Genomic DNA, 15,817 nt, shown 5'->3' with positions numbered 1-15,817 from the left:
CCTCTACTTTTTCGATGTAAATTTGGCAATAATTTGAATAAACGCTAAGCTATCGCTTATAAATTTGCTTGATTTTTGTAAAATTGTCATTGTTTTTTGTTTGTTAAAATTGTTGATGAAAAAAGCAATTCTTATGACTGTTGTGATCGGTGGTTTTGTTCACTATTGTTGGTTTCAACTTTGGCCAGATTTGTTTTCATTGATTTGTTACAGAGAAAAAAAACTTGAAGATTTTGGTTCAAAATTAATAATAAATTTCGACCAATCAAAGGTAAAAAATGATGTTTCTTTGAATATCACACTTGATCATTTTGCGGGTTCACTTTTTAATGGCAACTAATGGGAAGAAACGTTGAAAATAAATAAAATAAATAACATAACTGTTTCTAATAGGAACTGTTTAACTTTCGTTGATGAACTTGTATTAGCTATAGTTGACAGTCAACTCCGTGAGAGTGAGAATCTGTTGTGTCGATTAAGTGAGGGCAACTTTTAACGGGAACAATTTAAAAGTTTTGCGAAAAAAAAACCAAAAAATTTTACCAAAAACTGGTTTCGTTTTTCCTTACAGTGTCGCCATCTAATACAAGCAAATCCAACCATCAAATTCACTTAAGAAACTAGATTTAGATAGTTTACTTGTTGGCCGATAGATGGAGAAAAAATGAAGAGCAGAAGAGATGAAATCGAAACTGGTTTTTGTATCTTTTATAACTTTTTAAATGCGATGCTTTTAACTTTTGCGATCACTTAATCGACACAACATAAAGATTCTCACTCTTACGGAGTTGACTGTCAACTATAGCTAATACAAGTTCATCAACGAAAGTTAAACAGTTCCTATTAGAAACAGTTATGTTATTTATTTTATTTATTTTCAACGTTTCTTCCCATTAGTTGCCATTAAAAAGTGAACCCGCAAAATGATCAAGTGTGATATTCAAAGAAACATCATTTTTTACCTTTGATTGGTCCAAATTTATTATTAATTTTGAACCAAAATCTTCAAGTTTTTTTTTCTCTGTAACAAATCAATGAAAACAAATCTGGCCAAAGTTGAAACCAACAATAGTGAACAAAACCACCGATCACAACAGTCATAAGAATTGCTTTTTTCATCAACAATTTTAACAAACAAAAACAATGACAATTTTACAAAAATCAAGCAAATTTCTGTCAACAATCTAGCAATAAGAGTAAATTAATATCTTACAATATAGCTTAATGTTTATTATTATAAAATTATTGTCAAATTTAGATTGAAATACAACTAGAAGACAAGAAAATATATGAAAAACAAAATTTGAAATCGTTTGAGATTTCGTTTTGTTTCATCAAAATTATGGTGACAACTCAACCATTTACCGTGTTAATTGTGTTCCTAATATTAACAATTTGTTCACATCAATCCCTAACTGAACATCAAAATGGTGAAAATCATTCAAAAATTTATCCCGATAAAAGAGACTCATTAACAGCTTCATCTTTAGCCCAACTTTCACCTTCAACATCTGTATCTTCATCATTGCAATCATTGTCACCTACACGTGGACGCAACTGTTCAAGTTGCATGTTACTAGACGATGCGAAACAACGTCGCATCCGAAGCATCAAATGGCAGATATTGAATAAACTTGGCTTTAAAAATGAACCCAACATTACACGCCGAGACAATCTGGAAGTACCACCATTAAAAGATATAATAGCCTCTTCACCAATCCCGTTATCACCACTTTCCTCACTATCAACTTTCTCTTCACCTTCATCCTATCACTCATCAGACCCAACAATTCAATATGATACTAAAAGATTACATGAAATGTATTCAAAGGATGAATTAATGTCCTCCGATCAAGCTTACCCCAATTCCGAGGATTATGATGACGATTCAGAAGATTTTTACGTAAACACAGATAAAGCAATTAGCTTTGCAATGAAACGTAAGTTGAACCCATTCACTCTTTAAATACTTAATTAGACCCTCAATCATTTACCCTTAATCATCACCCTTAATTTGCCATCCAAAATGAGTTATTTGGTTCCATGAATAGTAAAGAAGCAACAGCAAAAATATAATTTTCAATTTAATATTTTGGTTTCTTCTTCACCTCAATCATTCCTTAAACAGTCCTTTTTCAGTTCAAATTTTAGCCAAAAATTTTGACAGGTTTGACCGACCAAGGCCATATTTTTGTTTGATTGTTACATTGAAAAGCAAATTGAAGGATGGGCCAACCAAATTTTACCAAATCTTATCAGAAAAAGAGAAGAAGAAGAAGAGAAGAGAAGAAGAAAAGAAGCAAATGTAAAATAAAAGGCAGAAAAAAATGAAAACCAAAGGAAATTTCAAGAAAAAAAAGGTCAAGAAAAAAGGTGAACCAGAAGAAGAAAGTTCAGTGATAACCTTTAACCTCTGTCAACGGCTTGCCCAGGTCAAACGAAGCCTTAGCAACTGAGAAGATAAAAAGAAAAGAATGAAAAGAATATCCTTTTCTTTCTTTCCTCTTCTTCTCTTCTCTTCCTAAGAGGAAAAAAAACATTTTTTATTTCAATAATTTCTTAAGACTTGCAAACCTTTTCTTACACTGACCTGCGGTCGACAAGGTCAACCTTTTATCATATTTTTATTACAACCAAAAAGAAGAGGACAAAATATTGATAACTTTCTGTGTTGCTATGAAAATGCAACAAAATGTTAAACTGGAGAAACTGGTGAAAAGCGTGAAAATGTTGAACCAAAATTTTACCCAATTTACTGACACTATTTACAAAATTATCCAGAAAGGTTATCGATAATCAAACATTGGAAAAACGATAATAAACTAAATATTAGTCAATAATGATAATGATAAACCATAAAAGTTGCAATAATAATGCTAATAATAAAGTTAAAGGGAACAAAAATTCACCTTTTTGTCTTATTCACCTTTCATGATTATTAAAATTATTGCATTTCTCATCTGATTTAAAAAATAATAATGATGATAATAATGGTAATAACGAGAGCAATGTTAAACTTTTTATATTTACATTTACATTTTGGGATATCAATGAAGAAGGGCAATAATGATAATTAAAGTGATAATAAAAAATTGGCAAACTTGTCTCATGTTTAGCAAATCAATTGCAATTGCAATTGGAGTATTAATCATTTGCAATCAATTATCATTCAATAAGCTTTTCTCCTTGGCTTTTACAATAATAATACAATGATAATAATTTATAACATTTACCTTTTCTTTGTTTTTGACTCCATTGCAATTCAAGTGAAAGTCAATGATTTTAAACGGTCAATTATCATTATTATTGCCTTTCATTTCAACACACACACACACAGAAAAATGTTCAATTAAAAAGGTTTTTTCTTTGCCTTGAAGGTAAATTTGAAAACGCAAAGTCAATGAATGGATTTAACTAAATATGTTGAGGAAAAAGTTTCTTCATCAAATAATATTCACAAATGAATTATTGAATGCTGGTCAATATCTAGGTTAAGCCGAGAGATATTTATGGTTTTGATCATTGTAATTGCCTGCGGTTTATAGCAACAATTATTGTACTTTTTCTTTATTGTTAATTGTAATTAGGATTGTTAGCATTGTTGCGATTGTTGGGATTAACCAAAAAATGTACTTGACCTGAAAAACAAAGTGAGAGTAACCCAAAAACTGGTTCATTATTACCAGAGAGAGTTGAAAAGGTTAAACCATTATTATGTCTATCATTGTTTTACAGCATTTAATTTGATACCATTTAATAATTTTATATAATTATCATGATTTATCGAGTGGGACATATTTAGATGATATTGTTGTTGTGGGTAAAAAAACTGGTTAATTTGAATTGTAATAAATCTTTACTTTTGAACAAATATAAAAACCTAACCCAAAAACCCGAGTTTTTATGTATTTTTGCTTCCAATTTTTGACAATGTTTTAATGATAGTCAATAACAATGAATCATAAATATCATTATCAGGGAAACCCTTTGATATATTGAACAATTATAGTCAATAATTGAGGTCATCCATTGAGTCTTTTGATGGTCAAGAAGAGTTGAAGTTGAGTTTTTTTTCGGTTCATTTTTTTTCTCTGGTTTTTTTAACCGGAAAAGTAAAAAACAAAATTTTGAATTTATAATTTGATGACAATGTAATGTGATTCAAATGTTATTTAATACAATGATTAGTATTTAAATTAACTGTCCGCCTGCACACAGATAAAGTATAAAATGTATTTAAATATTATTTTTTATGTTAACCGGTAAACAATATTTTGATTGTAACCAAATTGGATTTGGGTGAAACAATTTTAGGTAACATTTTGTTACAATGTAATACATTTTTGCTATCATGTTTAACAGGATAAAACAATATCGTTCTGATTGTTACTATTAATATACACTGAATTAAATGTCATTGTCATTGTTTCATTGTAAATAATAATCAAAGTGAAGAGTTGAGTTTCACCAAGGATGCAATCACAAAATAAAGAGACGAGATTAGATGTGAGATTATGAAGTAATAGCAATGGGAAGATGAAGATGAGCAGGCAACAAATTAGTAAATTGAACTGCAAATTCATGATATTATTTTACAGCAACAAAAATGATTTGTTTCTGAGAAATGAATTTTTGTTTGTCAGTTTATAAAAAAAAGGACAAAAATATCATGAAATTACCGATATTATTATGTTAATATTATTGATAATGTTGATGAAATTTCTTGTTATCCACTTTTCTTAATATTATTTATACTTTGGCTTTCAAGCAATTGTTTATTCACAAGATAATGTTTCATGGTTTCATTTCAGGTTAAAGTATTTACAGATTTTCGAGTTTTTCATCATCATTTTGATGAAATTTTATTTTCAAAATAGACTTTTTGATGAACAAAATTGTCTAAAATCTGTTGATAAGATTTGAATTTTGACTTGGAAAGGTTGAGATTGAATCAAAATTGATTTGCATTGTAAGGTCAGATGAAGGGACGACTTTTGACTGTATCTGTCTAAGGTTATGTGAAGGTTTCAAATGTGTGTTTTCAGTCGTCTTGTTGTCGATTGAAATTTGGCTCAGTAACTTTAATCAACTCTAAGATTGTGATTTGTGTTTACTGTCTTTGATTGTATTTGCATTGTGACTTTTGTTGTATCAAATAACTAGCCTTGGTTTATGATGTTTCAATATCTTTCGAGATGTTTCGAAACAAACTGATGATGATAATATTAATAGCAGCAAGAGTAACAGTCTTGATTAAAACATGATAGACAATCACATGAGATAAGATGATCACTTTTTGTTCTAGATCCATCTCATCATCTCATCTGCATCATTTTGATAATCAGTTAACAGTAATCCAGTTTCGCAATTAAGACCTCTTTCTAACTCTTTCTCTCTCTTTACTTTACTTATCATTGAGTGGCTCCGGTTAAAATGTTGAAAGGTTGAACAAACCTTTTGCTGAAGAGGGAAGAGAAAAAGGTTTCAATTTGAAAGTTATCAAAGGATTATGAAGGTGAGAGATGCTAATGTATATAAATTAGATTATGGGATGATAAAGGGGAAGATGAAAGATGAAGTTTTTGGCTATCCTTTCATATCCAAGATGATAATATCTTTTAATAAAATCTGGTAACAAAATGAAAGAGAAGACCATTTTTAGCTTTATAAATGTATTGCAACCTCATTTTTAACCGGTGCTTTGGTCAGCTGATTTGGGTTTGTTTGTTTGTTCTGGTTGCTTGGTTTCCATTTGCCTTTTCATTATGTCTAACAATTAATTGATTGTTATTAATAGCCTTTAAATTGTGCTGTTCAATGGTATGTAAATCAATGATGTTACATGATAATTGTTCATCATTATCTTGGACTATTGATAACCTTGTACAAGAACTCTGAAAAGAGCCCAATTTTGACTGTTTAAGATGAATAATGATTATTAATGATGACTGTTAATCATCATTGAATCTTAATGTTGATACAAGAAACAATTAATCTTAAAGACGAGAGCAAACCAGATTTTGTTGGCTACATTTAGCAGAGTTTTGTGAAACCAAATTGTAATTGTCATTAGGATTTCAATGTTAATGTTTAACAGCAAAATTTGAATAGAGAAAAGTTTGATTTATTTTTCCGTCAACTATTTTTGGCAATTAAAGGTAAAAAGTTGAAAGGTAAAGAAGTAAAAATTGAAATTTTTACTCAAAATTCATCAACTCATTTCACTTTCAATCTTACTTTTTCACAAACTATCGTCAAACTGAAACTTTCATGAGCTACAAAAAACAAGAATAATTATGTTCATTGATCTTGATTTACGATCAACTTACAGCAGAGAAATACTTGTAAATGTTTCAAATTTTTATGGGATTTGAAGGAGAAAAGAGTTAAGAATAGGTTTTGTCTAACATTGATTATCAACTTGTTCAAAGGGAAACAAGCAAAAAGCATCTCAAAAGAGATGGAAATCTCATTTACTGTTCAATCAACTTGCATTTAACATTTTTTTGCTTCTTGTTAAGGTTTCCTTGCATCATCACTTTGAGCCTAACTTTGATCCCAACTTTTGATCATCACTTGAACAGTTAAATCCCAGGTAAAAAAAGTATAAATCAAAGGTTAAATTGGTTAAAAGATTAGGTATTTGCATTAATAAGGCGGAAGTAAATTAGTTTGTTCACGTAAATTTGATTATCAATGAAAATATATCTACAAAATAAGAGACAAAAAGCGGAAGCATTTACCCAATCATTGTAATTAACATTGTATTTTCAATTCATTCAACGATTAACTTGTAACTCTTTCAATTAACCCAAAATTCAATTTCAACTCTTTCGTTACATTGTCACATAATTGAGCATTTCAACATTTACTTTCGTTGTAAATTGCTTCTTTCATTTTTCTCATTGATTGTTAACTAACAGTTAAATCACTGCAAGTTATAGTCGAGGGCGAAGACCGAGTGTTTTATCTCACTTCGAGATGTCGTTTAACTGATTTAGACCAATCTAATCTCAACACTTTTTTTAATTTTCAAAACAAAATTTCGTCTCGACTTTCCATTGCTTTCAATGGCTTTTCCTATTTTCATTTTAATTTTGATTCTTTCTTCAGGTTCTGTCTTTTGACTGGACTTGGTTAATTGTTGAGTTAACCAATTTAAACAGATTCAGTTTGTATAACAATTTAAGCATGCGATGAAATGCTGGTTACCTTCAACATAGTGGTTTAACAAGTAGTTAGTTGATGAGTTATTTTTATTGATATTAAACTTGTAGACTCATACACTTGAATTATTATCAAGTTAATCCGATATAAGTATTCGTTGTGAATACAGTTTTGCTTGCAATCAACTGTTATCCAATACTTAATTAACCAGAATTGTTATTTTTTTTCTTGTTCCCCAAGACAGACTGATTGCTGATTCAGCACAATTGAACAAACCATTATGATTAAAAACAATGATTAAAGCGGAGGTTCAAATTATGATCAGAATGATGATAGATGAAGAAAGTGTTTCACCGTATCATTGAGAGAGAAAGTGATAAATTGAAGAGTTGTTGTTGAGTTTATGAAGATGAATCCAATTGAACCATAAAATTGTATTCATTTGGTTAGTAACTGATACAAATGAAATGATTAGATTAACCTTTTTTTACCAATAAAGTGTAACAATTGAAAGGGTTTTCAGGGTTTAAAGTTGGCAGAAGCAAAAGGTTAATTGAAAGGTTAAACAAGTGTTCCCAACTTGACCATTTAAAACCATTGAAAAGCAAATCAATTCTTGAACAATTTCAAACTAATCATCAACTGAAAGTGCAAAAGCTAGAAAAATGAGCTTTTTCAAGCAAAGGTTACTTTAAGCAAATTCATCACAGGTACAAGTTTTGAAAGCACAAAATATACTAAACACAATTTATCGTGTTTCTGACACATTAGCAAAGCGCTTTTCTCACTCGATAGCGCTATAAACTATGCGCTTAGACGCCACTAAAAAACCGATTTCTCGAAAAGTTTTTACTTAATATAAACGCGCTTGATCAATAATTTGAACTTCAAAGAAGTTCATGAAACCTTGGCTCAAAATGATGAAAAGTGCATACAATCGGCATAAGCGTATTCGAGCATTATCAAGCTTACCTACATGGGTCTTGACAAATTATTTCAAAGCCTATGTGCGCTCGAAAAGATAAAATAGCGAAGTGAATAGCATTCGCTTATAAGCGCTAATATGTCAGGAACACGGTAATCAAACAGTTTAACAACAAATTTAAAAGCGACAGTTAGCATCAAGAAACAAATCTAAGAAAAATAGATTTGATAATTTGGCATCAATTTTTTCAGATTTGTTCGGTTTTTAGTTGATCAGTCTTTCTGATCCAATGAAACCAAAATTTTATGGTTTATAAAAACTGTGACTCGAAGTTAGTTAACTTGACTTGTTGATTTGTTGATTAATGTTGACTAAAGAAGCGTGAAACACGTATTAAACTTTAATTGTGATTAGTTTTACCATAATAAAAATATTATCCATGTTTTTATAGCATCAAATTGATTCAATGTATTACTTATTACCTTTTTTATTATTTGTTATAAATAATGATAACCTTGAATAGGACAATCATTGAACTTGATGTTCAATGTTAATCACAATTTTAGCTTGACTCGCTTTACCAAACTGCATCACTGATTAGCAATAAAAAAAAAGATGTTTTAATGATTACAAATGATAAACCAAGCCTTTTGAAAGTTAAATCAGCAGGAATTAAGCGCTAGAAATTAACTATTCATAATTGAACTGGTTAAGCGCAAACAAAAAGGACAAAAGTTATTGATGGCATTAACAATAACAACAACAAATTGATAGGACATTCAACCAATAAATTGCAACAAAATTGCAAAATTGTTTGATTGAAGGATAATGTTCGCTAATTCATTTACAACCCTTTCATCATCACTCTTTTCATCACATTTTCACTTTCCAAGGACAGCTCATCATCACCTCAATCCCCGTCATCATCCCAAGCCCAAAGAATCTGATCAAATTGAGAGAAAAAGAAATGTTTTTATTTGAATGAAAAAAGAGTTACAATAACTTTTCCATTTCAACATTTCATTCATAAATTTTCTCTCTTCACCAGCAAACCTTCATGGGTGAACAAAATGAACACTCAACCCATCAATATTGATACATAGTTACACAAATTGATCTGGGAATTCCTTGTTATTCATCTTTCGCCATCCTTGTTTCGTGTGTCAAAAAGTAAAAAAAGATGACGATCGCCATGTTCATTATTTCGTCCTTCAAGTGGGTTGGTTATACACCATGATATTCAGAGCATTATCATCTTCATCCTTATGATCTTCATCTTCTCCTAATCACATGAGCGTACCTTGAATTCCTTCAGTTGATTGATTGATTCATTGATTTACAAGTTGGTTTGCTTTTCAACTTACACTTGTTATTGATAGTATTGACCAGCTTCACTCCTATTCATCAATTACTTCATCATTACCTTAATCTTTACCTTTTCAATAACATTGTAACATTTTATCATTATTTTGCTTGTTTTTTTTTATTCAAAACAAATCAAGAAAAAAAGTTGAATAAAAAAGAAAGATATGAATGAAGCTTTAACCTGTCAGTATCATTGAGATCAGATGATGTTGATCCTCTTCACCCTTTTCATGATTAACATAATGATTACTGAAACCATTAAAAATGTAACTTTGAATCTTTAACCAAAATCTATGACAGTTTCAAACTCATTGAATACCTTTACTCATTCATACCTTTACCAACTAAACTCTATTTTTGCTGTTCTCCGGTAATTTAAATAGTTGAAAGCAACCTTCAAACTCTATTAATAGATTACAATTTATTCATTTGATTCAATTTTCATTTCAATTCTCAAGCCCAAAATAATCTTGTATTAATTAAGATGTGAATGGCTGTTTCAACAAAAAAGGGTTAATTGATTCAACATTAAGCAACAAAATACTTTTTTTTTAATTGTAATTTGTTTAAGCAATTAATTGTGTGTTTGAAAGTCAGGTAACAAATTTTGCAACCATTAATTCATTTACACCAAATCAAGCAAAACTAGTTGAACAGCGACAAAATTACAAGTTGAATTTTCAAGTTAATTATCATTTTAGGTGTAACCATTGATGTATTATCATCAATAATAGGAATTCACTCCCAGTCCGATTGAGTAATGATTGTAAAGTTAGCAGCAACTTAAACCTGACCAATGACCTTTACTGGCCACAGCTGAAGATGAACCATTATCTTGTAAAAATAGATGTTAAGGGACACAAATTGATAATCATTTTAATGGGCAAAGAAAATGCAAAAAAAAAATAAAATTTCATCGAAATTTTGGTTCCATTGAAATTGTAATTATCAATCCCATGATCAAGTTACATGAGTTTCATTTGTTAATCATTTACGTAGGCTTACAGATTGTAAATTAACTATAAATTGTAACAAACAAATGGTTATAAAAAGGATGAAATCATGAATAAGTTAAATAGTCAACTCTGTTTCCTGATTATCCTCACTCCATGATTCACCAAACATGATTAACCTCCCAAAAGGTTTTGTCTGATTAAATTGCAAATTTCAATATCAAATCTGTTAATGATGTTGCCGTTGAAATGAGTCCTAAAAAGGTCGCAAAGAAAAAAAGAAAAGGCAAAAATAAGAAAATGTGAAAATTTATCTTTTTTCCTCTCCTTTCATCATGTTCATCATGTTAATCATTATGATGATAATCATGTTTATCAATAGCAAAATCACCTTCCGTGTTGCTTCCTGGTAACTCTTCATTCCCTGTAAATAAACTCTGAATTTCATGTTTTGACTTTTCCCAAACCTTTCATTTCAATTTTGTTGTTTTGTTTCTTTTCCCTGGAAATGTTTCATTTTTTTCTTGAACCTTAATTAATGTGAATTTGTTTCTCTTTTTTTGTTATCATTGATAATCATTTCAGCTCCGGAGAATTGGAGTTTTCTTAAGGGCATTAAAAGCCAGTATTTCAAGTTTTCGCCCAACGTTGTTAATGCTCATCTTGCCAGTGCTCATCTTTGGGCTTTTATTCAACCCAAACGATCACCAGGAACCGGATCATCAGATTCATCTGGACATTATGACCTCTCTAGACCCATTAATGTAACTGTAGTTGTTTACGAGGTGCGAAAGTCTCGTGAACCAGTTTCACTTCTCAATGTAAGTAAATCACTCGACAATCGATTCAACTTTTCAAATCAATTAACCTAAAAGTCCTTAAAAAATATCGAACCCAATATTTCAAATGAACATTTCATTCAACTTTAAATCTTTTTCTCGGTCCAACTGATTAATGGTTAAGATTGAAATGTGACAAATGATTAGGATTTTGGTAAATGTTGAGAAAAGTCAAAATAACGAAGAAAAAAAACAAATCTAATGATAAATTAACTAATAGTGATCATCAATTTAAGTATAAGTTATGATACAAATTAATGTCAAATGGTTAACAAAATGTTTCCCATTTCTCTTCTTCTTTTTGCTCATCAACATCATCATCATTATCATCAGAATGATCATCTTATTCTTTCATTCACCCCTTTTCACTCGTCTTCATGATAATCATCAATAAGATGAAGAAGTTGGAAAAAAGAGCAAAAAGAATGAGAAATGAAAATGAAAAAACAAAACAAGAAAAAAGATGAGTATTAATGGCAAGTGTATTGGGTATTGACCGTGAATCGATTACTTTTCATATGACCTTTAATTGCTGTTAAAGTTGTTTCATTGATAATGTGATTTGTCTCTAGATACGTTCAAAAAAATTGGTTCTCGATGGACGCAAAGGACGCTGGGTTACATTAGATATAAGACGCTTGGTTACGGAAAGGTTTAGAAACTCTAACGGTAATTTTGGCCTGGTTATCCATGCTTACGATGAAAGAGGACGCAGTCTTCATGTAACCAGTCCATATGATGGTGAAAATCATTCCCAGGTAATTGATTGCTAAAGGCTTTTTTCAATCATCATTAACATTCATCATTGACTTTGCTCTAGAAAAGGTTAAGATTCGGTTGAAACATTTCTTTGTTTTTTTTATTTTCTTCAACTTTTCTTCTTTTTTTACTCATTCCATCATCATCATCATCTTTTCTTCTTCTTCTTCTTTCGGTCACTTACTTTTCTCATTATCTGTTCCATCAGGCATCTTGAAGATCCAGTTTGCTCTATCAGGTTTCACTAGATTTCCAATTTTGATTTTGTTCCAAATGTTTCTCGATTCCTTTTTCATGTTCATCTATTTTTTAACCTTACATTAAAATTTACATTGCCAACAATATCAGTTTAATATTGTCTTCATTATCATTGCTTTGTTCATTCCTGAGCAACATTCCAACTCTAACTATTCCTTAACCCATTAAAATTATTGTTAACGTTTTATAGTTTGTTAATTATTTGATTTTGTAAATTGTTTTTTACTTTTTCCAGTTTCTTTTTTTTCCTATTTACAATCACTTGAAATGGTTTTTAGCTTTTGCTTTAATTTGTTTTGGTTCAACAGCAACATTTAAGAAAGCAAGTTTAATATACTAATGATGATTATGATAATTATGGTTAGGTTATTATCACCAAATTATTTATGTAATTTGGTGATAATTTCATGGTAACTGTAATGTAACATGATTAATTAATTGAAATACTTGGCTAACACCTTTGCTAATTTTATTGCGATCATTCACTATGCAATGGAAATGAAATATACACAACCCTTAAATTTCACACTCTATTATTATTATTTCATAGACTTTCATTTCTCTTCCTGATCAAGATTAAGGATCTGTGTATATAATTATCATTGGTGTAAATTTTTATCCACATTAATTTATCAATTCAAATATGCAAGTGTTTCAGGATGAAATGGAGGAGTTTGTCATATAAGAAGTCGAACAAGTTTCAACCTTTTCCATATCCACGAGCAGAAAACGCATTGTAATGTTAGCCAAGAAATGAGCTTCAGTTACTAATTTTTGTCATCAGCAGCAATTTGATTACCAGTTTGCATCCAATATCAATTGGTCTTTAACCCAATCTTTCATTTTCTTGTAGTTCTGTTATTAATGTTTGAATTTGTTTCTTGCTTTCAACAGCGGACTTTCATTGAATTATCGACCACAACTAGGAAAGCCAATAGGGTTCGTCGTGAAACTGGACTTCGATGTGAGGAGGGCTCGAAAGAGATCAATTGTTGTCTGCATCCATTGACTGTTGATTTTGAAGAGTTTGGTTGGGATTGGATTATAGCACCTAAACGATATGAGGCTAACTTTTGTTCCGGTGAATGTCCATACATGTTTCTCCAAGACAATAACCATGCTCATCTTGTCCAACAAGCCAATCCATCGATGTCAACCGGGCCATGTTGTACTCCACGAAAAATGAGCTCCATATCGATGCTCTACTATGATGATAACAATCAAATTATCCTTGGTACCTTAAAAGGGATGAAAGCTGAAAGGTGTGGATGTGCTTAGCCAAATGACCTGACGATTGTTCACATTACAAGGATAATGAGACTTGGATCAATGACAATTAATTAGAAACCAATTAACAAGAAATTTAACAAAGAAAGAAGAAATAAATAAAAAAAATCACAAAAAACTAACATTACAAAAAATATTAACAAAAAAAACTCATTCATCTCAGTATTTTGTTCAAAACAAACTGAGAAAAAAAATCACAGCCATAAACAGCCAATCAATTCTAGATAAAATATTGAATATTGAATCACATTAAATAAAATTGGACTAGAAATGTACACAAGCCTGTGAATGAAATTCTGTAGCTTAGCAGCATGTTAATTGTCTTCTTAACCCCTTTTTCCTATGCTTTTGTTTCCTATCCTCGTTACTTTTGTTCACATCTTTCCATTAGGTGCTCAAACAGTGGTCCATTGCCTTTTATCAGTATCCTTATCCATCGTTTTTGTTTCTGTCCTTTCCTGGCTTTCCTATTTCTTGGCCTCAAAACAAGATTCACCAAAATCAATTCCGTTGATTGGATATAAAATCTCACGTCTAGTGGAACCAACTGCGCCAAGCCCAGTTTAAATAACTAGCGTTCAATTTTTTTTATTTCTTTTTCCATCTCTACCTAATTTGATTGCCCTCTTTCTTTCAATTAATAAATCAACTTCAGATAAAATGAAGCAAAAAATAAAAATTTAAGTTAAAAAATATTTGCAGTTTATTTGCCCATTTTGGTATGAAAAAGATATCCCTATTGAATCGGGTTAGACATTAAGTTTCACCTGATCTATAGTTTGACAATGTTATTTCTGGTTAATGGCCATTACGCTCACATAATGGTACATAATGACTAATAAGAAGAGACAGATTCCAAGAATGTTGGCGAAAAATGATAATTGAACATCCGTGATCATTTTGATTGTAAGTCTAGATTGCGACGTGTGTTATAAAATATAAAATGCTAGAAAGTAAGAAAGTAAGAAAGACGGCAAAAGAGAAGCTATAAGATTGAGTAAAATAATAGAAGTAATATTCAATATTCACTTACCTAGATAGATTGCTGTGGCAAGAGTTGGATTCAACTAACTATAGATTTTAATTATTTCAATTGACAACAATAATAAATGTTCATCAAATCAAACAATATTCAAAACACTACCAGATGAGATTTTTGACAAGCTTCAAATTACTTTTATTTTTCTTTACATTACAGGATTGAAGATACCGATATTTTAACGGAAAATACTCGATAAAAGGAGCAAATCCTAACAGATACATTCAAGTGTATCCCGGAAACGGTATAACCGGCCTTATCCAAGTTGACTTCATTTGAACAAAAATGAGTTGAAAGTGGACAGAAAGTGGACAAGAAAGAGATTTATTTGATATTAAGTGTTAAATTACAATATTAGAGATAACAGTAAGAAAATTGAGCTGTACAGATTGAATCTCTTCAACGTTAAAGTCGAAGAGAGTTGAAACTTAACTCTAATATTCTTGAAAATGACTAACACTAATACATCATATTTTCATTCAATTTTTCAAGATTTTTCATCACCCAAATTCACCAAGTTATTAACCACTTTTCGGATATGATAGATATGATGATTATGAATGGTGGATATGTTAGATTTGGGTGGTGAACAAGAAAAGAGACACAAACACAAACAAAAAAAGAGATTGAAAAAGTGATGGAAAAAAGCCGGTTCCCTAAAATTAAATTCAATATGCATGGATCCTATGGGTAATGAATAGTCTACTTTCATTGTGATTGGAGAAATAGTTCCAAGTTCTTAATTTTATTCAAAATTATGTTTGTTTCATAGCTTCCAGCTCATTGAGTTTTCAATATTCAACTTTTGCCTTGAATGCCGGATCTTTAGTCACAAAATGAAGATTTTGCTCATAAGTTTTCAGCATAGTTTCAGCCGATATATCCAAGTCTACATGATGAAATTATAAGTTCAAGGAATATCAAAATGTGCTCCAAATCATAAACAAAGCAAAACTAGATTTTAATTACATTTAAGTTAATCAAAAATGAGATAAACAAAATGACTCTTCATATCGGTTATTAAGGCCATCTATTGGTTTTAATCAATATTATCAATTAATTTAATGCAATTTACGTTACGTGAATAGTTTGCATTAAACTAGAATCTGATTGATGGTGTAACTTCTATGAGATAAATTCACGGAATAAATCAATTGCTTAATTGATAATTAAAGTATTTCACAATCCAAGAACTAATTAGCTTTACTTTTTAACAATTCCTTAT

At 30.3% G+C, this 15,817-nt stretch overlaps 1 protein-coding gene and 1 non-coding gene across 2 annotated transcripts; one reads left to right on the top strand and one right to left on the bottom strand.

The window, feature by feature from the left end:
- Positions 1-758: 758 nt before the first annotated feature.
- Positions 759-14,214, top strand: LOC107360750 (growth/differentiation factor 8). The gene is made up of 4 exons (XM_015927472.3): positions 759-1,940; positions 10,996-11,231; positions 11,822-12,007; positions 13,161-14,214. The coding sequence occupies exons 1-4, from the start codon at positions 1,343-1,345 to the stop codon at positions 13,542-13,544; spliced, it is 1,404 nt and encodes a 467-aa protein (XP_015782958.1). The 5' UTR covers positions 759-1,342; the 3' UTR covers positions 13,545-14,214.
- An 18-nt stretch (positions 14,215-14,232) lies between these two features.
- On the bottom strand, positions 14,233-14,732 carry LOC107360456 (uncharacterized). Its single transcript, XR_016198998.1, has 2 exons — positions 14,587-14,732; positions 14,233-14,499 (listed from the first exon to the last, which is right to left on the bottom strand). It is a non-coding gene; the product is annotated as an uncharacterized LOC107360456 (transcript).
- Between the last annotated feature and the right edge of the window lie 1,085 nt (positions 14,733-15,817).

The sequence above is a fragment of the Tetranychus urticae genome, chromosome 2 (assembly GCF_039701765.1).
Source record: "Tetranychus urticae isolate SD_2017Ah chromosome 2, NJAU_TeUrti_SD_1.0, whole genome shotgun sequence".
NCBI lineage: Eukaryota > Metazoa > Arthropoda > Arachnida > Trombidiformes > Tetranychidae > Tetranychus > Tetranychus urticae.
Note: the sequence above shows the minus strand (reverse complement) of the source record. Positions and strands in the feature narration are given on the sequence as shown.